The 27,210-nt window shown below is 33.1% G+C and overlaps 5 protein-coding genes across 8 annotated transcripts; 1 reads left to right on the forward strand and 4 right to left on the reverse strand.

The window, feature by feature from the left end:
• Nucleotides 1-1,237: 1,237 nt before the first annotated feature.
• On the forward strand, nt 1,238-2,768 carry LOC124847151 (uncharacterized). The gene is made up of 2 exons (XM_047324565.2): nt 1,238-1,684; nt 2,332-2,768. Exons 1-2 carry the CDS (start codon nt 1,332-1,334, stop codon nt 2,594-2,596), a joined length of 618 nt encoding a protein of 205 aa, XP_047180521.1. The 5' UTR covers nt 1,238-1,331; the 3' UTR covers nt 2,597-2,768.
• A 1,663-nt stretch (nt 2,769-4,431) lies between these two features.
• Nucleotides 4,432-5,220, reverse strand: LOC124847152 (uncharacterized). Its single transcript, XM_047324567.2, has one exon. The coding sequence runs from the start codon at nt 5,071-5,073 to the stop codon at nt 4,642-4,644; it is 432 nt and encodes a 143-aa protein (XP_047180523.1). The 5' UTR covers nt 5,074-5,220; the 3' UTR covers nt 4,432-4,641.
• Nucleotides 5,221-7,649: 2,429 nt separating this feature from the next.
• LOC124847149 (inositol transporter 1-like) lies at nt 7,650-11,904 on the reverse strand. The gene is made up of 6 exons (XM_047324564.2): nt 11,547-11,904; nt 11,389-11,459; nt 9,806-10,141; nt 9,303-9,410; nt 9,043-9,228; nt 7,650-8,530 (listed from the first exon to the last, which is right to left on the reverse strand). Exons 1-6 carry the CDS (start codon nt 11,698-11,700, stop codon nt 7,883-7,885), a joined length of 1,503 nt encoding a protein of 500 aa, XP_047180520.1. The 5' UTR covers nt 11,701-11,904; the 3' UTR covers nt 7,650-7,882.
• Nucleotides 11,905-14,184: 2,280 nt separating this feature from the next.
• LOC124847123 (inositol transporter 1-like) lies at nt 14,185-17,127 on the reverse strand. The gene is made up of 6 exons (XM_047324522.2): nt 16,617-17,127; nt 16,115-16,185; nt 15,563-15,898; nt 15,345-15,452; nt 15,081-15,266; nt 14,185-14,964 (listed from the first exon to the last, which is right to left on the reverse strand). The coding sequence occupies exons 1-6, from the start codon at nt 16,765-16,767 to the stop codon at nt 14,317-14,319; spliced, it is 1,500 nt and encodes a 499-aa protein (XP_047180478.2). The 5' UTR covers nt 16,768-17,127; the 3' UTR covers nt 14,185-14,316.
• Nucleotides 17,128-17,613: 486 nt separating this feature from the next.
• LOC124847134 (transcription factor TGA6-like) lies at nt 17,614-24,107 on the reverse strand. 4 transcript variants are annotated; one of them, XM_047324549.2, is made up of 13 exons: nt 23,950-24,107; nt 23,221-23,363; nt 22,780-22,874; nt 21,563-21,639; nt 21,261-21,449; nt 21,029-21,103; nt 20,677-20,736; nt 19,744-19,821; nt 19,579-19,630; nt 19,335-19,427; nt 19,156-19,208; nt 18,179-18,427; nt 17,614-17,999 (listed from the first exon to the last, which is right to left on the reverse strand). In XM_047324549.2, exons 2-13 carry the CDS (start codon nt 23,259-23,261, stop codon nt 17,853-17,855), a joined length of 1,209 nt encoding a protein of 402 aa, XP_047180505.2. In that variant the 5' UTR covers nt 23,262-23,363; nt 23,950-24,107; the 3' UTR covers nt 17,614-17,852. The 4 variants fall into 4 exon arrangements, with proteins under 4 accessions (XP_047180505.2, XP_047180503.2, XP_087953460.1 ...); XM_047324547.2 differs by having other exon boundaries at nt 19,156-19,427; XM_088097334.1 differs by having other exon boundaries at nt 19,156-19,427; nt 23,221-23,387; nt 23,950-24,102.
• Nucleotides 24,108-27,210: the final 3,103 nt, after the last annotated feature.

The raw sequence follows: 27,210 nt of genomic DNA on the forward strand, positions 1-27,210 counted from the left end.
AAATTACAGTTAAATAAAGTGAGTTCCTTTGTAGAAAGTGGTGTTGCGGTGCATATAAAAAGCAATGGGAAATATCATGTTTACAGACGGTGTTTTATCTCGGCTGTTTCAAATACTCTCGGTCTTAACCAAATTTTATATAATTTTCGCCTAGATATTATGCATATAATGTGATAAAACGGAATAATTCCTGCACAGATAAATTTGAAACGTCTTCTGTTTAAATATAGCGACAAAATATATTTAATGAAATATTTAGTGGGTACCATTATAGAATGAAGAAGAATGATTGTAGAAGTATTTTAGTAGCAGTCACAAGTGAGTCTTAGGGTAAGTTAATAAGAAACGTGTAACGTAAGATTATTCAAATAGAAATTGAATGAACTTCACAGTTTCATTTCATTCACAGCCATATTTCCCATGTCCTTTGGAGTGTGGTTTTTTATAGCTATTTCGTAAAACCATTCACCGTGTTTCTCTTTTAGTATTAGGCTGAGGATTTGACAGGTACGGAATCGTGGCGTGTATGAAATTGTTAATTGAATGTAATATTACAATCAAAAGCCTTAAAACTTTTTAAAAAAGGTCATGCTTAAGTGTAACTGAATGTAATATTAAGAAAAACATTGTACAATGGACAGAATAGAATATGATAACAGTGATTAAATCAGTGTGAATTCGGTAATTCCTTCTACATACCCGACGGTACAAAACTTATTATTTTTTAAACCTATTTGTATTCTTAATATTTTTTTTTCTAGAAATAATTAAAACACCATTTGTAAGCTTTTCTAGTAAACCTTTTTTCAAAAAGAAAGATGAAATTGTATCCTAAAAGACTATTAATTTGAAATCTAAATTTTGTAAAATCCTTATTTTTGTCTTATTTTTTATTTTAAAGAGTAATGATATCTTGAAACCCCACTAAAACGATACAAGCACTTGAAATCCATGACTTCATCTTTGCTTTTGCTCCTTTTTTTTTTCCTTTTCAATTACAGAAGTTTAACTTTGTAATGACCCCCTAAAATAAAATTGTTAAGATATTGTTTGGATGTTAAAATGTCATTACTCCTATTTTAAGAGTTTGTACTGGGTGTATTTTTTTTTAGAGGTGTACGATTTTTCACATGTTAAATAAGAAAACATAATCAGGAAAAAGAAATTCATATTTTTTAGAAAAATAAAGGAAAGACAAATAATAGTTATTTAAAGCAAGGTAGCATAACATTACATTTCTATTTCCTAGTTCTCAATTTCTTATTCCCTATTCCCCTTTTCCCTACCCTTTTTTGTGTTGTGGTGAAGCGGCTGCGGCAGTTGGGAGAAGAATGAATCGAATCACAGTTCCAATGGATGAGCCTAAGCCTTCTTGCCACTCCACACTTTCTACTGCTTCTCACCTTACTCGCTCTGAACTTCTGAAACGCCGTTTCCAGAATCTGAAGCGTCTCTCCAAGTGTTACAGGGACCTCTACTGGCACCTCATGGAACACGTCAAGATTCTCTACAGAAACTACCTTTATCACTATGCTCTTAACCCTTTTAGCCACTTCCACTTTCCCACCTGTGCTTTCCTCGGTTGCAACCTCAAGCCCATGCCTTTCACTTCCTTTTGCCACTTTCACATTCTCTCCGATTCCAACCAGAAGCTTTATAAGCCCTGCAATTATGTTATCAAAGGGTCTCTCTCTCTTTCTCCGTCTCCCCTTTTCACTCTTGTTATAATGCATAATTCAAACACTGCAATTATGTTTTTCAGTTTTAGTATCTAGTCTTCCTTTGAAACCAAATATGACGGAAAGGTAATTTCTTTTTTTTAACAATTTGATTATATAGTATAGACTGGTGTTTGAATTCAACAGTTTATGTCAAACTAATCATGTCCATTTGTATATGATGGTTTTGCTTGCTCTAAAATTCATGTCTGTGATGGAAGTGTTTGAGGAGGGACATGACACAAAAGACAGTTTTTCTTTTTTGTTGATGTTGAATGTTCTAGTACTGAGATGGATTCAGCGGACCCTGCAGTGTCATATGATCATAAAATGGTCACACTTTTGGTCTTTTTTGTTTGTTTTTTTTGCAGCTATGCTTGCAATGGTATGCTTGCAAGATGACTAATCACCTCGGTTGCTTTTTCTTTAGGTCACGATGTTTGGTTAAAATAGAAATAATTTCGTTAGTTTAATCAATAATCTATTGAACAGAGTTCTATTCATAATATTTCTCTTTCTGTGTAGAATCTTTAATCATTCATATAATATATGATATGTCTGTTCTGTTCCTCTATTATAACTAAATATTATATTTGCTTGCTACTGATTTCAGTGCAGAAGCTGGACCTATAACTTGTGGGAAACCCATACTGAGATCCATTGTTCCAGCTCTTTGCACTGTGCACTCTCACAAGGCTCAGAAGCACCTTGCAAGGGCTTTGAAGAGGAACAGTAGGAACATTTCCTCCACAACTAACATCCCTCCTAAATTTCATGCCTTGGTGTCAGAATTTGTAAAACACATTCAGGCGAGAAGAAAGAAACAACAGGAAAACAAAAGTAAAACTGTGTTCAAAGACAGAATGATAGCTGCTTGAATGTATGAAAGTGGATGATGCATATCGTGCTCATCCTCCTAAACTTCTAAAGTGAAGTCGTATTGGATTTTAGAACTTCTTCATAAAATTTAAAATAATGAAGTCCTGTTATGTAATAGTGATTTTTTTTGTTTTTGTAAAATATGTGAATTGAAGTAGCTATTACTTTCCATTTGATTGAGGGAAAGCAGAGTAGTTAAGTTTTATAGCAACTTTCAATCGAAATAATGTCCTCTTTCATGTTAATGATTTTATATGTACATATTTCTTTAATTAAACATGTTTAAGAATTCTTATTTAGAAATATAATTTTTTGGAAATATAATTTTGTGATTAGTAACAATATTAATAATAATGTGTAAAAGTTGATAATATAAAAATAGGAAGGATGAATATTAAAATAGTAACAATATTAAATAAAAAATATTTTCATTAAAAGCATGAATATTAAATTTAATATTATTTTAAACTTGAAATACATCTATTTATGGCCTCTAAATACTCGCTCACTAGATTATCTTTGTGGTTGTGGTTGTTGTTATGGTTTGTTGTTATCATTGTCGAGTTTGAGAAAACTGATAAAGGTAAATAACTATCTCTGAAATTGAAAGGTAAATCTAAGAAGAGATATTTCAATTAATCTTTATGACTTGCACAAGTTTCTTTTCAAACTCTAAAGTGGTTAGTAATATATTAATAACAACTTTAAATCACAGACTTCTCAAGAAAGTCATTACCATACAATACTGCCTTACTTTTTCTAAATTTTACTCTAAAGTCACTCTAATACCATTCGACTGCAGGGATAAGCACGACTTGGTTCTGACTAATAATTTTCCAATCAACTGCCCCTTTAGATGATTAAGGGCCACCTATTCACCTTAAAAAATGAAAAACCCTAATATGATATAAAAAGGTCTATGCTGACAAAGTTAATTGAGACAACATGTTATCTAATCATGTTTGTCCTACATAAAATGCACGCTCTTTTATGAAAATCATTACAACAGTAGGATAAACATAACGTATTGGTTGAATAAGAAAAACATTTGAAATCATGTTTTCAACCACACATAAAATCGCCTTAATACGTTAACACATATCCTTAGTAATGCTCTAGATTCAAGTATTATTATTATATTATTATATATTATTCTCTTGAGTTCTACAAGCCAAAGACAGGTGTTGGTCTTGTGAGACTATCTTTCTGATCTGAATTGGCATCTACTGCTGGATACTCCATCTATCACACTCTTCATCATTTCCTCCAACTCACTATGCATCACGTGACAGCCCAGACATTCTAATTTCCTCAGACATTTATGTACAAAACCTCATAACATCTAATCAGTTCGTTGTCTGAAAAAGCTCAAATGAACATCGTCTCGTGACGAATTCTTGTCGTTTCTCATAGACTCTTGTCACTGCTCATGATAGGCAGAAACATTTTTTTTTAATAACTCTATAGATTTGTAAGATTGAACTGTAGTGTCATTACCATCATCTTCTATTAGTTTTGAGTTCTCCAAACAGAGGGAAAATCTGGGAGCAAGCGATGCCAATGGCTTGACTTCACCTGGTTTTTCCTCCCTCCACACGAGCTCAATTCATTCATCTAAACGACAACATACACTGATTTTAGATACGCATGTGCAAGGGTTAGGGTTAATTAATTAATTAGCGAACATCGAAAAGACTTTAGTGCAGTTAGGTTAGTTACCTAGGGCGATGCAAGAAGTAGACGTCGAAACTCTAACCAAATCCAACCACTGCACATCATACAGTATGTAGGGTTGGTTTGAATCGAAACCTCAAATGAACAGGAACATCAGAAGTAGATCCGAAACATAGAACATAAAATTTTATTGAGATATGATCTTAATTAACAAGTGACAAGATGATGCCTGTGCCCCTAAGGCTGTGAATATTGTGAAGTGAGGGTTAATTAGAGTTACTCTGAGAGCCCTTCATCTCCACCCATCATCGATCGCATCTCCGTCTCCAGGTAAATCAAGGAATCAATGAAGGAATCGCTCAAAGAATGCTCAGCTGCACAGCTTCACAGTGCAGGCAACAGCCTGCGCCCAGAACTTCAGCCTCGCCTTCACATCTTCCGGATGGTCACCGGGACTCGATATTTTCCAATTCGCGATCGAAGTCGACAGCGAATGAGCCGACGGCACCGGCGAGTTCGACGGGGAAGGTGAAGGCAGAGAGTTGTCCATGAATTTCTGAGACATCGAATAGCACAATTCCAGTGCCGGCAGAGTGTTGCACAACTCCGGAATCTCGTCGTAGCTGAACCCAAATCCCAGATCCAAACACCCCTTCAACTCCTCCAGATCCTCGTCCGACAGACTCTTGCTCCTTGCCAGATCCTCCTCCACGTACCCTTCCAACAGCACCTGCTTCTTCTTCTTCCCCTTCTTCTCCACCCTTCTCTCTCTCTCTCTTTCTCCTTCTCCTTCTCTTTCCATCTTCACTCTCTTCTCTTCTCTTCTCTCTCTCCTTCCACTCCCCTATTTATCTATTCCCAAATTCCTCTCTCTCTCCTCTTCCATCTTCCCTATGTATGCCCCATCCCATCATCTCATGCCCATACCATCATCATTATCATATTCCAACTCATCTTTCTTATTTTTCTAATTTCTAATAATTTTGTTTTCTTTTTATACTAATGCAATGCAAAACCCCATATTCCAGAACCTTCTGTGTTTTCTTGGAGATTATTCAACGTATTATGCTGCGAGATTTGTACGTCTCTGTGACATTTTATTTATTTAAAAGATACTGCTAAATCTTAAATCAATCCCATAATCCATATCACCAATAAGCTATTTTAGCATATAATATATTTATACAGAAAATGAATAAAAAATGGAGTTGAAAGTGAAAGAAAGAGAAGTTGGTGGGTCCACTGGTTTTGTCTGCATCAATTCCATTCAAGGAATTCGCATGTGAGGGATTATACAATCGATACAAACCAGGGCAAATCATTGAAACAGACAAATCAAACACAACTTTTTTAAAAGTCTACATGAGCACAGGGTTCTGTTCATCTACTCCATCTTGTTTAGTTTTTCAGATGGAATATTTACCAACCCATATATAAATTCAGAACTAACATAACATCTTTGTTTTTAGCAGGATAAAAAAAAATGTTTCTTTTCTTTCTTGGACTTCACATTTCTCATAACCAACTGTCAAAATGATTGCAATCGTCCACAGTGACATGCATTAAAACAATCTCAAAGTCAATAATCCCAAGATAAAACCACCAAACGAAACAGTTTCTGTTCATGTCTTTTCTTCTTTTCACACCGGGAATCTGTATAATTTAGAAAAAGATAAGCATATTCAGTTGTTCAGTTTAATCAGAAAAAAAAAGAGTGGTTAGGAAACTGACTCCAGTGTTGGTGTGTATTGTGTACGCTTCCAGAACCGAACTTTTGTAGAATATGTGGTATGCATTATACATTACAGAGCAACACAGCCTAGACAAGGAGGATGAAATCCTCTTGAATCTGTCTGTTTGGGGATGAACATGTGGGTCTGTGTAAAATTCAGTAAGTGAAGACAACTTGTAAGTTTGTACATGCATCAGAATTAAATGAAAACCAGCTAGACAATGAACTATAATGTCTGTTCTTTTTTGTTGAAGAAACACCAAAAATTCTGAGTCTCCATGGTTCCCCAGCCTGAATCAGATACCATAAAATCTGGCGTCAAATTAATGCTGTTGTAGTGTGTTTGTGAGATAATTTTTCAATCATACTGAAATATAACAATCTTAAATTTCAAAGGAACCTCTTGCTTTCAATCAAGAAACTTTTGTATGACTGACTGACTGAGGTGTAATCCATCCATCTGAATTTTTTATTTCAGTTAGAGACAAAAACATGTTCATCTTTAAATTTGTACACACTTCAAGCAATGAAGAGTTAATGATCATTAAGGCCGCTGTTGCAGTTACATTCCTTAATTTGAATTTTTGAATGATAATGTTAAAAACAATAAGAGTATTTAGAAGTAATAAATACTAATGAAGATGTTTCAAGTCGATGATGATGGCTGATGTATATATATGTATGTATGAGATGAATGTGATGACATTTGGTATGGCATGAGATGGGATAAGTGTATTATTGGTGGCAATGAGTGGGACAAGAACAGGCCAACAACCCACGTGGCCAGTCCCAATCACTCAATAACACATCCAAAAGCCGATTCACCCTTTTATTCAACTATCTTTATTACAACATAATTCAATGTAGAATAATTGATTCACATAAGTATTTTAATTAGACAATAATTTTAAAATAATTGTATGAAAATGAATTCGACTTAAATTAAAAAAAAATCTTTATAAATTCCAATAAGTTGATTGCTTGATTCGGTAACCGTAAAGTGAAAACGTATGTGAAAAGCAGAATAGGACCTAACTTGCTTCTGGCCCTATCAGTTGTTCATATTGTCTTCTCTCTTCTCTTTTATTCTCTCTATTATTACAAATTATAATTTTTTTATGCATATGAAAATTTGAATTTTGTAGAAGAAACAGAGAAAAAAGAGTCATTTCAGGCTGGTGAGGTGACCTTTTTCTATCACCATGGAAAAGAGCGTTTAAAATATTAATTTGTCATATTTAATGTTGACTGGCTTATATTTTTTATACAAGTAAGACTATTTTGTGAAAAAAATATTACAACATAAGAGAAATTTCAACTTTTAAAAATGTTCCTACGAGAAGGAGTTAATAATTTATTTTTTCTAAAATAAGTTATTGAAATATTTAGAATAAGTAATAAAAAACATCATGAATTAGATTAACAATTCCACGTCAGTTTGACCATGTGAAAACCATTCACACCACAAGAAGATGATGACGAACACGTGGTTGAATCGTAACCGCGTGAAGAGGACAACGTGTTCCAAGTGTTTTTATTAAAAATATCCACTTTAATCGATGACGTCATCCGTGACCCGTCTCAAATTGATGAATATGATAATGTGACCCTACAGTCATATTCGTATTTTACAGTGGACAAGCACGAACAAACGAGACACCGTCTTAGATATATATATATTACATCATACGACAACGGTTTTAACACAAAAGAACCTTATTTTCTTCATGTTGGCTTATAAAAAAAGAATGCATTACAACATAACATTTCTCACGTAATGTCCAAGTAATATACAATGTGTAAAAAATAATGTATACCTATACTGAATGACTGCAGAACAAGATATACAGACATGCACAGGCGTGGATGGTTTGCATTCCTAGGAATGATTTGCATTCTGAAGAAGGTTTTGAGCATATTCAGGGTTGTTGCCCCAAGCTCTCTGCTTCCATAACAGCTCCACTTCATCAAACGTCAACCCCTTGGTTTCAGGAACATAGACAAGCACAAACACAAAGGCAAACACAGCAATAATAGCAATAATTAAGAAAGTGGGACCGGTGCCTACAGCTGCAGCAACCGACAGAAATGACTGTGCCACAATGAGATTTGAGACCCAATTCACAGTGGCAGACATGCCTCCACATGTCCCTCGGTATTCTTCAGGGTACACTTCTGAGTTAACTGTCCAAGGCACAGTTCCCATCCCTGGGGAGAAGAAACCAATGTATAGAGCCAAACCTATAACTGCAAGCCACCCATACAAACCACTTCCAGATGATTGGTTGATGAATGACAAGGCCAAGATGATCAGAGATGCTATTACCCCTCCCAAGCTAAACAGGGCCAATTTTCTCCGCCCTGCATGGTCTATAAGGTAAATGCCAAGAACTGTTCCGGCCGCATTCATGGCAGCAACTATGAGAGAGAGGAGAAGAGCCAACTCGTTAGAGTGAAAGCCGGCCATTTGGACAATTGTTGGGCTGTAGTACATCACTGTGTTGATGCCTGTGAATTGCTGAAATGCCTGTACAGCCATGGATGGTATAAGAACACACTTCATTTTGCATGCTCAAAGTAAGAACATAGTCCCTCATTATGTTTACAATCGAGTATCGCCTCATCATGACTGATACTTTGTATTGAATGACTGCCAACAAGCAAAGGATAATGAAATGAAAACACAAAGATGACAGACATGCGATTTTTCTCTCACACGGAACAGGCAGACATCACACAGTTCATCCTAACAATATAAAATAGTGAAAAGCATATTCATTTATTCTTTCATTTTGCTTTTTTCTATTTTGGGAAAGATATTACTCAAGAAGAGAGAGTTCGAGTTATGAATGCATACTTATAAAAAATTCGAGCAAAAATCAACTTGAAAAAAGAAAGGACCATACAAGACTAAGGATACTGACTAATGTAGTCACAACACAAGTCTCTTATGCCCATCAACCTTTTAATGGCAAGGAACGTTATGAGAAAAGTTATGTTTTGCTACCACATTGCCTCCAAATATGAAGTTTTTCTTACCTGCAATCCGGCTCCAGCAAGTAATGCTAGTCTAATTTCTTTTGATTTGAAAACATCCCGATATCTGATATTATCACCTCTTTGGTGGTCTCTCTCCGATTGAGTAGTAAGTAAATTAACTTCATCCTCTAAACGAGCAAAGTCATAGATCTTAGATAGCACGGTAATGGCTTCCTCTTTCCTATTCTGCACACACATGAAAGAAAAGATTTATATAAAAGAAATAGCTTTCAAACCTAAACATAAAACAATTATACAACCTTTATAAAGAGCCATCTGGGGGACTCAGGCAGTAAGAGCATGAGGAACAACTGAATTACTGCCGGCACACCTGAAACCCCCAACATCCACCGCCACGTTCCTGGGACCTGTTTGATTAAGAATATGGGTAGTCATTGAAATAATACCCTCAACTCAGAATCAGGAATATGTTATTTTGAGTTAAAACATTTTCCCTGTAGTGTACTATGTTTTTCCTATTTTCTTTTTCTGTATATCGAGGAGGATAGAGATGTTCGCAATTTCACATGGATTCTATTAGAAATATACGTTGTAAACAAGAAGAAACACCAACTACATTGGAAAAAAGTGAAAGAGGAGTGATGGAGTTCAAATCGCTGGTGGAAAAATCTCACATGGAAGAAACTGAACTTTACCCTTTATGGTGCATGGACTTGTAAAATTGGATACAAAACAACGCTAGATAGTTGGCATTATTGCTATTTAATGAGAAGTGAATAAAAACTAAGCATGGAAAATGAACCTGTGTAAAAGCAAGATTTATGAGATAGGAAAGAAACTGTCCACCAGTTATCATGAGCACATTTGTGCTTACTAATGCTCCCCTTATTTCTGAAGGTGACAATTCTGCAATATAAACAGGAGCAGTAACAGAAGCTATACCGACTCCTAAACCAATAAAAAGACGGCCAAGTATGAGAACATAAGGATCCGGAGCAGCAGCCATGACAATTGCTCCCAGAGTAAAGATAACATCTGCAATGACAGTTGCCTTCTTTCTTCCATAAGCATCATTAATCCAACCACCTGCTGCTGCCCCAACAATCGCACCCGCCAGTGCCATGCTGACAATTGTTTCCTGCAACTCAATACAATTAGACAGATCCAATGACAAACAGCCAACTGTTTTTTTCACCCATTTGAATTTCATATATAAAGTTCATTTTGTGATACATAACCACCCTAAAGTTTTATTCAGAATGAAAAGTTCATCTTCTGTGTGCTCTCGTCATGATCTTTAATGGATAACACACCAATCACTAAAAGAAACCAGCTCCATCCTCTTAATTTACATTCCTCTGAAGTGTCAGTAGAAACGGTAGAACCAATAGAACAGAACAGAGAATTCACTCATGCCTTTTAGCCCTAGCTCTCAACCTAAATTACTATTTAATTCAACTTTGACATTCCCTCTTAGCGTCCTTGATCTCACTCTCCTCCTTTTAACAAGATTAAAACCATGCAATTGACTCATGTTTCCAAAAATCTTGAATTCAAGTCTAGCTTCAATGATCTCTAATGGTGACTTCCCTAAACATTTATTAGCAAAGCCAGACGAGTCTTTTCTTTTAACAGTCTATGCAGAGGGAGCAACAAAGGTGACTCCATGGTGGTTTGATTTCATGACATAAAAAATTCCAACTCTGGTCGTCATGGGTAACATTTTATTCTTGTAAATTCTTAACGCTCCTTATTCAAAATTACAATGCTTTAAATTATGCAGAAAAATAAACCAGTGCCTTGCATGCTATAGATCACAAACAAATTAGCCCACAGGCGTACAAGGAGAAGATACCAATTTCACAGATTCATTTTATATTGTTCACTGGATACATTATTGCTCTTGTAGATGGTAAGCCATATGCTTCAATGGTGCTGCAATTGAGAAGAACGGGAATGAAACAGGGTATATGAGATGACAATACCCATATGCTAGCTGCACGCAATGATGGTGGCACAAAACTAACTGCAGCCAATAATTTTTTCTTCAATCCAACTTTGGGGGATGGAGGTGTGGGGTATGCATCACATTATGAAAGCTTGGGTTTAAAATCTTTTAGTTAGTGTATTTTAATCAGACAAATATATTTATAGCAAAAAATCTGACACCCACTTCAAAAGAGCGAAATTAAAAGACAGGCATTGCCGCAGGAACCACTAATTGTTGAACCACAATAACAACTGACATTGCCCAATAGAAAAGAAAAACCAAATTCCACCAGTAGCATTCTTGATTTTGTACGAAGTCAACGGTCAAATATGAAAAGTTGGTTGAAACAGGACTGATAAAAAGATTGAATAAGGAGATAGGTATTCGCATAGTACCTGGAGAAAATTGCTATGTCTGACGGCCTCAAAATCATCTTTAATATAGAGAAGGGCCCCTGATATAACTCCTGCAATGATATAAAATGTCATTCTCCGGTGAAGAAAAAACATAATACTAAAATAAAATTAGAGTAAATTTGTCTGGAAGTAGGTACCTGTGTCGTAGCCAAAGAGTAATCCACCAATGCTAGCGACAGCAGTGAGTCCTACAATGTAAGGGTTTTTAAAGGCGGAGACTTTCCTCTCTGGGTATATGTCCAGATACCCTGAGCTTCCCGGAATGGAATGGGTTATAGTCGTGATGGTCATGTTGCCGTGCGTGTGGTGCCCAAAAAGGTCGATCGTTGATCCCCCAGATAAGGGTGAGACCAAATCACAAACACTTGGAAGTCACTCCATTCTCTGACATGGGTTTCTTAATTCCACTTCTACTTGCTTGGGAATGGAAACTTGTTTTCTGCTTAGGGACGAACAGGACAAAGTTCAAACAGTGGTTCCATTCTTGCATGTTCTTGTCTGGTGTGGTCCACTTGTCTATTATTATTATTATTTCCATCTATGTCTGCGCTGTTCTTATCATCTGACTCTGATACTATTATTTCCACTTTCAATACTAATCCATTACTTTTTAACCATTCCCTCACGCTTAACCAAACTCCAAGAGTACTTATATTTGGATTATGAATAGACTGGAGGAAGTGAAGAAAGAAAGAAAATAACAAAAAGAGAATTTGTAAGGAAACAAGTTTTTTTTTTTTGGAAAGTAAGGAGAAAGTTTATGAACTATTATGAGTAACTAAATTAACGTTGTATGTTAAAATTATCTTTTAATCTAAAATATGGTCAAATAGCTTTATTACCATCATCTTATATTTTTATTTTCATTTTATTTTTATTAATAATATTTTTATATAATTTTATTACTATTATTATTATTATTTGTTGTATTAGTATATTTTTAAACATTGTTGTTATTATATGCATTTATTTTATTGTTGTTACATTAAACATTATTTTTATATTCAACATTTAATATGGTTAATTATATGCGGTTGATTTTAGAATAAAAGAAATGGTATTGACACATTTTTATATTCATATATATATATATATATAGGGGTTTGCTAACGCGCGTACGCCTGTTTTTCAGTTGGTACATTTTAGCAATGTGTACCGGATTTTAGTAGACAAAAATACCCTTATATATCATGGATTCTAAGTTTTAAGGTTAAGGGTATTTTAATAATTTTCATTCTCAAAACTTAAAAAAAAAAAAAGAAACCCCCCAAACCCTTACTCACATCTCTCATTCCTCTCAATCCTTTCTCTTTCATCTCTCTCATTCCAACCTTTTCTCTATCATCCCTACTGTAGCCCCAATTGAAAAAATCAGAAACACTTGTCTTTAAACAATTTGTCTTTCTAAAGAGTTGAGTGATTGACATATTCACCTTGAGGCAAAGGTTCATTCAAGATCTCTTCAATTTCACCATCTTCACTAATTTCTCTAATTTCATCATCTGCATATGTTGAAACATCATCTCTAAACAAACCCTCCAGGCCAATTATCAATTCTTTCGGATGTCACTATGCTTGTGAAAATTAAATAAAATTAGATAAGACAAAAATTATAAAATAAAAACTTATTATAAAATCATTTTTTGTAAGAAATTGTTTAACAACAAGTATTTTTGATTTTTTTCCAAGTCAATTACCAATTCCTTTATGCTTGTGAAAATTGGATAAAATTAGATAAGACAAAAATTATAAGATCAAAACTCATTATAAAATCATTTTTTTGTAAGATTGTTTAACGGGTGTTTCTGATTTTTTTCAATTGGGGCTACAGTAGGGATGACAGAGAAAAGATTGGAGTGAGAAAGATGAAAGAGAAAGGGTTGAGAGGAATGACAGAGATGAGTAAGGGTTTGGGGGTTTCTTTTTTTTTTTTTTTAAGTTTTGAGAATGAAAATTATTAAAATACCCTTAACTTTAAAACTTAGAATCCATGATATATAAAGGTATTTTTGTCTACTAAAATCCGGTACACATTGCTAAAATGTACCAACTGAAAAACAGGCGTACGCGCATTAGCAAACCCCATATATATATATATATATATAAGTGTAAAATAATTTAAAATGTGTAAAGTTCTGTATTTTAAAAAAAAGAAAATAAAAAATAAGTAAGATAGAATCAGATAAATGTAAAAATTTAGGTGTGTGGAATAATATTTTCAAGAAAACACTTTTTCTTACATAAAAGCCTTTTTATTTAGATATTAGTTTATATTTTGTTATTCTTTTAAAGTTTTTTTTAGGAATGTTTACTGTAAATTTGTTTGATGTAGTACAACCAAATTCATTCGAGCTAAAAGAATTCTAAATTATAAATATCAAGAACAATTTCATAAGATATATATATATATATATATAATCCGTTTAATTGTAATTTAAGTTGATTTTCCTTTTTTTTATAAAAAAGAATTATGAAAATAACAATTAAAATATTCAATTATTTCAGTTGTTTATTCATATATTAAATACACAATATTCATCGCAAATAATACTCATTACTAAATTTATTTTAAGTTTGTTGTGGATCCAAAGGAATATTTAATTAATTACTCTAAAAAATGTAAGACCGTTAATAATTTCAATTGACTCAATTATCATATTTTTTTTGAAATAAGTACACGATAAAAAAATTATTGAAACAAGACATAAATAACTTAAATATATTTCCTGAAATAAAAACAAAAAAAATATATTATTATTCAGTTATTTAAAATAGAATACTTACATATTCATAAACATATTCTACTTATTTTTTTTACCAAAAGTAGTGTACATATACATACATACATTAGAGGGACCATATGTACAGGTGAAATGAAATATATGTAATTAAGAAAACGACAGTGTCCTAAGATTGGTTTTCAGTTCCCTGAGCAAGAAGGTTCTGAGAGTCAGCGTTCTTGCCCCAAGCTCTCTCCTTCCATATGAGTCCAACTTCATCAAAGGTCAATCCTTTTGTCTCTGGAACATGTAATACCACAAACACAAAGGCAAGAACTGTAATGGCAGCAAGAATCAAGAAAGTGGAACCTGTCCCTATGCCATCTGCAACTGAAAGAAAGCTCTGAGACACAATCAAATTCGAAACCCAACAAACAGTGGCTGACATGCCCCCACAGATTCCTCTATATTCCTCTGGATATATCTCTGAGTTCATAGTCCATGGCACAGGTCCCATTCCTGGGGCGAAAAAAGCAATGTACAGAACTAAACCCAACACTGCAAGCCATCCATAGTGTTCTTTTGATGATTGGTTTAAAAATGACACAGACAAGATTATCAAAGAAGCAAACACCCCTCCTAAGCTACAAAGAGCCAACTTCTTCCGACCGGCGTGGTCTATTAGGTATATGCCAAGAATTGTTCCGGCGGCGTTCATGGCAGCAACTAAAAGGGACAGCAGAAGAGCCAACTCATTAGACCGGAACCCAGCCATTTGGACTATTGTCGGGCTGTAGTACATCACCGTGTTTATACCTATGAACTGCTGGAAAGCCTGCGCAATCATCCAACCCATGTTAGAAAGATGGTGAATTTCATTCATGGATTCAACACTGAAAATGAGTTTAGGAATACTTGTTTGTAAAGTGAAATGGGTTTTCTTTATGTTACCTGAAGTCCAGCTCCAACAAGAAATGCCAGTCTGATTTCTTTTGATCGAAAAACATCCCCAAATTTTATGTTCTTCCTTCTTTGGCGTTCTTGCTCTGACAAAGCCGTTAAGAAATCAACTTCATCCTCCAAGCGATCGATGTCATAAATCTTGGAAAGCACATCGACAGCTTCATTTTTCCTGTTCTGCACATGCAACACAACAGAGGATCACAAAATACACAGCTACCGAGAAGAGCAGAGGAATGTTGCAGCTGTACGAACCTTCATAAAGAGCCATCTTGGGGATTCGGGTAGAGAAAGCATGAGAAAAAACTGAACCACTGCTGGCACAGCTGAAACTCCCAGCATCCATCGCCATGTCCCACGAACCTGGTTGAATAACAGAGACATTTTGAGACACCTTGGAGAAAGAAAACTAAATTCTATTCTAGCTGGCTATTGAGTAAAATGAAGTTAAACAAAAGTAATCGATTATTTACCCTTGTAAAAGCAAGATTTACGAGGTAGGAAAGAAACTGTCCACCAGTTATCATGAGAACATTTGTGCTTACTAATGAGCCTCTTATTTCAGACGGTGATGCTTCTGCTATGTACACAGGAGCTGTAACAGATGCAACACCCACACCCAAACCAACCAATAAACGTCCCAAAATTAGCACAGTAGGGTCTGCTGCAGCAGCCATGCCAATTGCTCCTAAAATGAATATTACATCAGCAATCAGAGTGGCCTTCTTTCGTCCATATACATCATTTATCCACCCTCCTGTTGCTGCTCCAACTATTGCACCAGCAATTGCCATGCTCACTATTGTTTCCTGCCAACTCATATTATTACGATTCATTTACTTGCAATCATATGCTGAAATTCCTAATCTTCTGATTCAGTTTTCGACCTCTATAGCATCAAATCATGAATCCAATACGTACTTTAACTTGTAAACAGATGCATATCACATCATATCATATACACGAATGTCTGTTTGTAAAGTCTGTACTCAATCACATCGGAAGATCACAAGGATTAATCGTACCTGAAGAAAATTACTTTGTCTAACCGCTTCAAAATCATCTTTAATATACAAAAGTGCTCCTGATATGACACCTGGGACAAAATGAATGTTACGCAGCTACAGAGAAGATAACTGGGACATTATAGGAACAGGGACACGAGTGTTTTCAAAAACATGGTCAGCCACTGCATGTAATGTAATTGAGAATTCGATTCCATTTTCCGAACATTGAACTTCGAGTATGACATTATTTTGGAAATTAGTAAGTGAATTTCTTGAAACCTTGTTTTTTAATATGAAAGAACTAGAAATGTATAGACGTAACTCACTGGTGGTAATACACAATATTAGAACATCTTTAATAACATCTTATAGGATGTAATATAGTTGGTCATACGTAAAATTTTACAGTGTCAACATCATTGTTGACATGACAGTTAAAGCGATTATTGTAAAGTTGTGTGAGTGGTTGAAAATAAGAAAATGAAAAGCACAATATTAGAATAAAGGAGAAATTAGGTACCAGTGTCGTAGCCAAAAAGCATGCCACCAATGCCAGCGACAGCAGTGAGTCCGAGAATAAAAGGGTTCTTAAAAAACGAGATTTTGCGGTCAGGATACACATCCAAATACCCTGAGCTTCCTGGTGCCGATTGCCTTCTCGTTGCCGTCATTCTCCTCAATTTTTTAAAATAATCCAAAACCTAATAATAATGATAACAAATTACTAAATCCACGATGCAGTGATCGAATTCAATGGGGTACAGTAACGTTCACCAATTTTCAATGGATATTGCAAATTTTAGACATTCCCCAGAAAACTTGATGATCCATTCAGATTCTATCGTTTTCCCTTCTGTTTCTTGGGTCTTTCAAAAGGGAAACGACATGATATGTTATGCGATGCCATGCATGCATTCTGGACATAGGAGGATTCCCAACATCAATTGTTACCATTTTTAAGACTGCCAAAATCTATAGGTAACGTCGTTTTCCGACAATCTTGCTCATTTATAAATGGCCCATTTCAACCATTTTACACAAAAAAAAAAAAACATGCATTATAATTTTGAGGATAAGGTTACAAGCTACTGAAATAAATTTGTTTATCAAATCCTGTTTGAAAAATTGAATAGTTTTCAACTATTAAAGAAAAAGTAAATTTTTTTACATGGCCACAGTTTACTTTTAGACGTTTATATTTTAATTTTATGATCTTAAAATGAGGATTAAGAAGAAAATTAGTAGATCCATTCCAAAGAAAGAGGGACGGCGAAATCACAAATTTGCTTGTATTTTAATTTAAGGTTATTTTCTGAAATATTTAGGATTTGTTAATCATCATTTTATTCGTATAAATGTGGATTATCGTCTGCTTAAAGAATTAAAAAAAAATTGAAAATGATATAGAAACACGTTAAAAAACTTAAAGAAAACATTTTTTTTTTACTTTACAATAATAAAAAAAAGAGTCACTTTTGATGTATTTTGGCTTACCCAGAGGGCATTCTCTTGATCAATTGTGGAAAGGACACATTGCAACTATTTTGTATAAAATAATGTAATCTCTTAAACCAAGTTACAATGGAGAATATTGTTACATTAGTGGTAATAAACAAAATACATACCCTGGTCACCAATTCAGTTTCTAGATTATAACTTACGAAAAACTAACATCAGTAATATGAAAACTACAACACAGTAAAATTGTAAGCAGTGTCAGAGCCATGAAAATTAATGACACGCTATTTACCATGCATCAGTCTCTTGGGCGAGCAAGCCAAAGAGAGCTAAGAGCACGCAGCCTAGAAAAGTAGTCATGTATTGCAAGCAGTGCACGAGCAGATTGCCGAGTTGTCAGTATCCGATGAATTTGTTGCAGTGTTTGCTGGCGCAGATTATCAGCCTTCAAATCATCACCACACAAATTAAGAACTCAGTTAATTTACTTCAACAGTGATGTTTGTTATAAATGCTGCATAGTGTGAGAAAATTTTATCAACTGTGAAAATGAATAGAAAGCCAAGGGTGGTCTGCAAGATACTTGAATTGATTGTTGATATGTGAATAAGATAAGTCTTTTACCTGCTTAATGAACCCCTCAAGTGTCCCTAATTTGCCCATGGCCATAGCCATTTGACCCATGTAATTTGCCACATTCCCTGATGAACCAGAGGAGCCAAGTGATCCAGTGGATAATGTCTCCGAAAGGGACTGCTGCAATGCTTCCATTCCCTGAGACAATGCATCTTCAGCCTGTTGGGAAGATTGCTGCAAGTTTGTGATACCCACTAACTGCTGCTCTGTCAGAGGTTCCAACTGATTTACCAGCAGCTGCAACCAAATTCATGTCACTCTAGTCAAGGCTCAAACAATCACTTGACATACAAAGTATCTCAAACATATATAAAAGGAGAGAAGAGGGTAATAGGAATTTGAACCATACAAATATGATATAATGATGGGTTATTCACAAAATGTCAAAACAAACGTATCTACACTAATATTCTAGAAAGTGAAACTGTAATACAGATATATTAATAGTCTTAAAGTCCTAATATGATAAAACACCTACCACACAATAAGAATCCTAAATCCAACATTTTAAATTCTAAATCAACCAGCATTATCAGAAAGCAACCATAAATATAGATGCAAAATTTCAACCCTTAATTCATGTATTCTCTATTACAGAACTCTCAGGTTACAACAAGTTGGGTATCTTATAATTATCACCAAAAACTGTAGGAGATTTTTCTTTGTATGGTCGCTGTTATAATTCTAGAAATAAGGAGCAGATCTTATATAATCAAGAATATCAAGATTATATATGTAAATATATTTATTTATTTTCATATTTATTGTTAGAGTAAACCAAATCTCCTTTATTTATTGTATTGATCTCATTTTCTCAGTATAAATAAAGTATCTATGTTGTCTCAGAAATACACGGATTCAACTCAATATCTCTCTTCCCGGTAGTTTAACAATTACAATGAAAAACTAGGGCTTAATAAAGCCATAATATCTTTCAACAAACCAAAGGGTCACAATCAGCTCACCTTGAGGAGTTCAGAAGACCGAAAACCTCCAAGCCATAGGAAACACCTCTCGGCTGGTGTTTTCCACATGCCAGACAACAAATGGAAGACATCAGCCTTAGCTGCATTGGCCTTCAGTCTAAATATTTCATCATAATGTGCCATTACACCATCGATAATCATGCAGAGTTCTGTATCACCTGCGTGAGAATTTACAGCTGATCTTAGCTCATTAATTTGTCGATTCTGCTCTTCCAGCCACCTTGCATATTCTGCATCAAATGCCATGGCCCCTGTAGAAAAACATAGTTATGGATTATCACATGCAACAGATGAGAAATTTATACATTCCAGAAATTTTTTGGTACAGTAAGACACAAGTTATAAACATATTTTGATATTAAAACTTGTGGAATTAATAACATATTTTAGAGAAAAGGATACCATTTCCACTCATCGAATGCGCTTGATCACCTGAACTTGATATAAAGACTCCCTGCAGGGAAAGAAACCAGACATTTGAGTTTAAATTGAATATGAGCATAGATTGGCAAAGTTTTCACTAAAAAGGAGAACATAATCTACTTCCAAGGAATAATTGCACCCTACCTGCTGCCTAGCTCGCTGAAGCTCTTGCTCCAGTTGGGTCAGCTTTAAACGACTACTTTCCAGCTGTTGAACATAAGCCTGAAGAGTAACAACATTTCGGTATGAAGTCTTGCATTTTAATGGCCAAGTGGGGTGATGCAAACACAATTATTTCTAAAACCTATCAAAGAGATCAAACAAATAAAAACAGTACAGCTTACAAGTATCAGAGTATTCCAATTCAACCCATACTCATTACCAAATAACTAATTACTATTCCAAAGCGCTCTATTCTATAAAGGTTGAATACTCATATTTATCAGTTTACAAGTTCCCTTCTAAGTGCAGTTAAGAAGAAACATCCAGAAAATTGCCATGGATATAACATCACAGAGGTAATAACTGTAGTACTCACAATATTTAGTAACCAAAATACATGTTTAACTGAGTCAGAGCTCAGAGAAAGTTGTACTCATTTTGTGTGTATTTTCTCACCATAAAAGGAAGTATACTTCAGCTGCATTGTTGAGAAGACAATGGGAAAATTAAGCACAGACAGCCAAAAGCAGTCTTGCTGAATTCTTGATTATTTTCATATTCATGGTTTTACCTACAATTTTCCAATTTGGTGGATATTTTCCATTTTTGAGGATATCCTATTCTACCTCTAGTTGTTCTATCCACCTTTCACTTTGACAAATTGATTTTTTCAATTAAAAAATATATTATATTATCACTTGAACATAATCAATGTCCATGGTACTCTCAGTTCGCAAGCAAGCCTACAAAAGCTGTAGACCAAACTGATCATTCAAATACATACAACCACACAGATGAGAATATATAGCCTGTATTTGAGTTACAATGAAGCCATGCCAATATTTATATGGAGAAAGAAGAAAACAGATAATCACTTGTAACAAGAAATATTAACAAAAAAGTTCATGTTCCTACTTTCTTTCTCAGTCGGCTTTTTCTTGCAGCCTCACGATTCTGAGCAAGCCTGCGGAGAGTCTGTGATAAATTAAAAGCCAATGATCATGTAACAAATATTTATCTAAAATTTTAGATAGAAAAATAAATTTAAACAGAGTAAACATTTATGTTGGTCCTTAAATGGTATACACAATATTAGTGTGGTCCTCAATCTATAAATTGACATCATTATTGGTACTTCAATGTTTATTGATGGCATCATTTAGTTCTTTAAGGATCAACCAGATGTTTCATCTTATGAGGGTCAATTTGATGTTATATATAATTGGAGTGACCAAAATGGTCATTTACTCTTCAAAATGTACTTTACCTTCTGATCTGTTTTATCCTTTGATCTGTCACTGGAGTCAGAAGCCACAGCAGCAAGGGCTTGATTTCTATCAAACTGTACATGTGGAATGTGCAAATGTCAGATTGTAAGAAATGTCAACAAAATAACCACAGCTTTAAGGAACAGAATGGGAAAGTTGAATCCTTGATGATGAGTTCAATAGGTTCAAAACCAAGAAGAAAATTGCATGGAAGGTAAAAAGAAACTTCACCTGTGGATTCTTATCGTCGGTGTCAGCATCTGTAGAAATATCAGTTCTAGGACTGGCATCAGCCATGGCAAACTCTTCCCGGTGTTCTGTATCACCAGTAACCAAATTTGATGTGTGAACCTTTTGGAATTGCAAGCTTTGCTGCTCTGTTTGGTTTGTTAATATGCTTTTGTCAAGTGAAGTTGGCAACTAAATTGAAAACAGAAAAAAAAATGTAAAATAAGAGAATTATGTTTTAGCCAGCAATCACCTAATTTAACAAGCTGAATGTTTCATAGAAAACGAGAACTAGCAAAACTCACCTTATCAAAGGAACCAAGTTGAATAACACCTCGAGAAACTGTCTGGCTACTTACTTTAAGTGAGTCTAAAATTGAGTCTGAATCACATATCAGATAACATTATTAGAGAATGAAAAAGTGGAGAAAAGATTACATTTTACCAAGAATAGAAGCAATACTTTAGTCAGAGTATAAACTTAGATATCTAGTTCTTTACCCAAGAGTTAAGAGGCCAGTATATATATTTTAGCATGTGCGCATCTGTGGATGTATTACTGCTCCTTTTTGTTATCTTTCACAGCACTTCGTTATATTTTAGCATGTTTTTTGTATTTTTCCCGTACATAACCATACTAGTTGGAGGTAGAACAAGTGAATTTACCGACAAAGGGTTTGTATGTTTTTACTTCGTGCATAATATTTCTTTGAATGAAAGGGAATGCTCAAAGTAAATGTTTAATGCAGAAAGTCAAGTTTGACCACTCACACTGATTATATTAGTAAATGAATTTTAGTAATGTTACAAAAGATTAAGAAGAAATATTAAAACGAATATTGCTTCTTATTGAGTCATTATTAGTTACCACTACGTGGCTAACAGATGTAAATGAAATTCTTTGTAAAATTACATCAAATTGAGAAGAAATCATGTGAGTGGCCGTTGCTTTTTATTCTGTGGTCATACTAATTTGTACTACCGAGTGCCTTACTGTGAAACATGAAACTCAGCATTAGATGCAGCGTTACAAAGAAATGTGTGAATTGCTATGTGTTTCTTTCTATTAAGTGGTTATTTGTTAACATTAAGTGGCTAAAGATTTTATATGAAGTTCCATCTCTAAAGTAACAGGAAATTGGGAAACAAAATTTGAGTGGCTATTCCTTTTTAACGATTTTAGGTTAAAAGGTTAATTATGGTAAATGAAGTCCTATACATAAAGTTACACGAAATTAAATCAAGCTATATGCGTAAGGTTACATGAAATTATGAATTAATTTGGAAGTGATTACTTTTCATCGAATAGCCATCTTTTACCCATGTGACTAAACATTTTGTAGGTGATACAATAACAATCTAATAACTAAAAAGCCCAACAACAATATACCATCTTAAAATTGGGATAGGACTAATTCAACCACGAAAGCTAGCTCATGGAGTATGAGTAGTTGCCCCACGCTTATATTATATACACGATATCAGTAAACAATGCAGAATCTCCAACAATAAGAATACTTACTTCCACTCAAGGCAACAGCATCCTCTATGCGATATCCAACTGATTGATCAAAGTCAGACAGACGAAAAGAATCAATTGTGCTTCCCTCTGTATAGCTGAAAAAAAAAAACATAATCAGATTCAGTTAACAGACAAGCACAAATCAGCTCAGGTCCTTCTTTTCAGACAAACAGCACATAAAACCTAAGTCTTCTAAACTTGATGGATTCAAAAGGCAAAAACAGGAACATTCTAATAGTCTAGTAAACCAAGATGTTTTTCCCCTTTCAGTGAATGTTCTATTGTTGCTTGGACAATGAATCCAAATATCCAATAAAGGAGCAATGACATGGGAACAAAAGAAATCTAGGTTGGGAAAACTATACACCACATTTCATAAAACGGGACAGATTTAGTATTATTAAATCTAATACTAAGAGTAACTGCTAAGAGGAAATATACCATGCATTGGAATTGGGCAGTTGTGGATTGAAGCTCGGCATCCCTCTTGCTGTTCCCTTCTCATCTTCTACACAAACACAGCTCTACTCCACACACACCATCATATTTCAATAATAACCTTGCAGCCGAACAAAATTCAAGACCTGAAACTCACCATGACCAAAATACTGCACAGAATAAAAAACACAGTCTTTGCTTCACTGGTAGCACACTAGCAAACCGACTCTAAATCAAAAACATTGATAACAAAAGAAACTCTTCACATGCTTCTGCCCATGAGGGATGACCGGCAGACTCAACTTTGACAAAGACAAAATTAAAACAACTCAAATCTAGAGAATTCCTGGACTTCCTCGGATAGTAACAGAAAACAAATCTGAAACCGTTGAAGAAAAAAAACACTCAACTGTAGTAGCTCAGGCGATTAAAAAACCAACTTCGCTGCCTGAAGCACAGACTTGGGAACAATCCAGTGTGCCCACAAGCTAAACTCACGGAAAACGAAAATTTGCAACCAGATAAACAGTGCAAAAAGTCAAAGCAGGACACTTTTGACAAGCAAAAGACTAATTTGACACCAACCTAGCAACCCCCTGATGGACGCCCAAACCAATAAAAAAAGAAAATACCAAATCTAATCTCAAGAAGATTAATTGCAAAAAAATAAAAATAAAGTTTTGAGCTTTCACTGATGCTACCAAATACTGGCAGAAAATGAAGGGAACCCACCTTGGAATTCTGATGATGTGGGTGATGATGATGAATGATGATGGTATCTGTTCAACTTTTTTTTGGTGAATAATTATTATTGTTGGATTAAAGTGAAAGGAAGAGGGCTATATCATATGAGAGAGAGAGAGAGAAAGAGATGAAGGATCGATCCAATTTAATATTTTTCATTTTCCAATTTTTATAATGTTTCAGTGCTTTGACATGATTCATCGTTAATTGTATTTTACTGTTCCTATGTTGGCATCTTCTTCTATTTTCATTCATTTTCCTTTGTTTTACTAATTGTTTATGTTTATGGTTTTGTCACTGTATCAGAGATACACACTGACACGGTAATTACACAGTGTCTTACGTTATAGCTTCACAGCTATCTTTCACTTTTCATTGTTGCGGCCATGATCCTCTGCTACAAGTCACACCTGTTCTTGGTGCAACCTTTTTCATATACACTTTTAGCTTCTTAAATTTTACTTTTTTATTTCTATCTTCCAAAACTATTTATTTTTAATTTCTGAATTTCCGAAACTACTTCAAATAAAAAATTGAAAATTTGTAATTTATGAGAACTTTTAACGATCAAAATTCCTTTCTGTATACAATTTTTCTTCTCTTATGTTTTTCTAAATTTCTAAACTGAAGCTTTTTCTTTGTTCATTGATTAGGTTTACACAGTTTTTTGAATAAAATTCTAAAAAGGAAAACAAATAATCATCATTTAATTTGATTAAGAAAATATGTTTGAATTTAATATGTTTTCGTATACCTACCATTTAAGATATGTACGGGCTCAAGAAAATTAAAATTTGTTAACTTTTAATTATACTTTATTGAAATAGTCTTAATGTTTAGGTGATCAAAGTGACTCGTTTACTAACAATGGTAATTATTTATGGAAAATTATACAACCTTCTAATATGTGTGTTTCATCCTCTGGATCGATTATTTAACTTTTTTTTTTCTAAATTAGGTTAAAAACCAGTCATTTGATCTTTATATTTAATATTTAATGCTTATTTATGAATTAATATATATGTAAATGAAACAATGTAACTTGTTTCTTATACAAAATAGCATTTCGTTTTCATTTTCAACTTTTGTATCTTTAAAAAGTGACATTAAGTTTGTATTTTTGCAAAACTACTGAAGAAGTTGACTTAAAAAAGGTAAAATGAAACAAAAAACAAAAAAAGCAAGACGAAGTGGAAGTTGCTAAAATTGTTTAATAAAATATTTATTAAAGTTATAGGTTGAATTAACTTATAAATAGTTTTATTTAATTTAGTTGATGGATATATTTTGTAGTATTTATTATTATAGTTTTTAATTAATTTCAAGCCTCTGTAAAATTTATTGAGCAATCAATTATTGTTCTTTCATATTTATTAGAAAATAAATATACTTGTATCTACGTTCTTATATCTTATTTTGCTATTTTAAATATTAATTAAATAATATTTTTACAAAAAATAAAAGTCACATCAAATAAATTATAATATTATCAAGTATTTGATATAAAAAGTAAACATGTTTCTTTTATCCCATGTCAAAAATAAAAAACAAATTATAGTGGTATAAATAAAAAATAAAAATTTTACAAATAATTTATAATAAAAATAATAAAATGTGTAAAATTAGATACGAAAATAAAGATCAAATAAAAATTAATAACAATTTATTAAATTATGTAACAAATTATACATATTTTAGTAATCTATATCTATGTATTTATTTCTATGTTTATATATAAATTTATATATATGTACAAAAAGGATTTTTATTTTTTGTATCTATATTTGTTTTCAAATTTTATTCACTAAATTATTTCTTTTAAACTAGCATAATTATTTTATCAATTTTATTCTGACAAATTTATACGTTTTTTCCAATTTGAAATTTCTTTAAATTTAATCATTTTTAATTACAAAATTAACTACAAAATAAAAAAAAATACTTATAATAAATTTATAAAATATATTCATATAGTTTTATAATTATAATAATAACAATATCAAAATTTTTATTACTTTTTCCTATCTTAAAATAAGTAAGTAAACACATATTTCACTAGTTTAAAATAAGAAGGATAAAAAAGAAAGAGATGAGAAACATATATATATATATATATATATATATATATATATTCTCATCATTTTCTTACCCTAATTAAAAAAAAGTAATATCACCTGTACCTAATTAGGAAAAAAAAAAGTAAATATTACTCATAGGCTTTCTTTATCATTCCTACCTGTCTTTGTTTTAAAATATTTTGAATCAATATTATATTAAAGTAAAAATACTACATGTTTTAAAGAAAGCATTACCAAAAATAAAAGTCAAATGTTATAGATAATATATTGACTAAAGGAAACGGCATAATATAAAAATACTATAAAATTAACATTTATGTAACTTTAATAATGTTTTATGTGATAATAATATAAAAAATAGAAAAAAACACTTTAAATAAAAATTCCAAAAATGAAAAAGGAAAAAAATATACGCATATACATATAACATCATTTTACAAAAGTAATTAATTATTTTTTTTTTACAATTTGAGTATTGTTAATTGAATCTTTATCAAAAAAATGTAGTTTGCATGTCCTTTTTAGGTCTCATTACTTATGATTTTATTTTCATTTTAATATTTAATTTCACAAAAATGGTTCTGTCATTTTTCCGCATAATTAATCAGAGATAAAAAAATTATATATTTTTTCACTCTCTTTATCTTTACGGGACATTAAATTTTATTGATTTAAATTTGCAAAAGTAGTAATTACAATTAAAAAATTAAAAATATAAAAGTTTAAATTAATTATCATAAAATATAATTTATATTATATTTAATTTAGTAATAAAAAATTTAACGATACTGGTTTAAGTTTCTTTTATCAAATATTTTTCGCATGTATTTTTATTTTAGTTAATTTATAACAAATAACTGATTAATTAGTTAAAACAGCAGTTATTGTGACGTGGAATAGAAAGAAAGATGGTTAGAATAGTTGGAACATATAGTTTCGTGTTGGTAATAAAAGCGATGAAGCTGTGAATGTTTGAGGTGGAAATGATTGAAGTGAACATTATTAACCTAAAAACAGACACAACAACTACCTGTCTTTTGTTTCATACCAGTTTTGTTTGTTCAGAACTTAATGCATTTCCTTCAAATTTGGTTCCTCCAAGGTCTATAAAAATGTTCATGCAATCGTCACCATCATCATCACTTCACCATTCAATTCCTCAATCACTTCT

This window comes from Vigna umbellata, chromosome 8, assembly GCF_029865625.1.
Source record: "Vigna umbellata cultivar VRB3 chromosome 8, Vumbellata_1.0, whole genome shotgun sequence".
NCBI lineage: Eukaryota > Viridiplantae > Streptophyta > Magnoliopsida > Fabales > Fabaceae > Vigna > Vigna umbellata.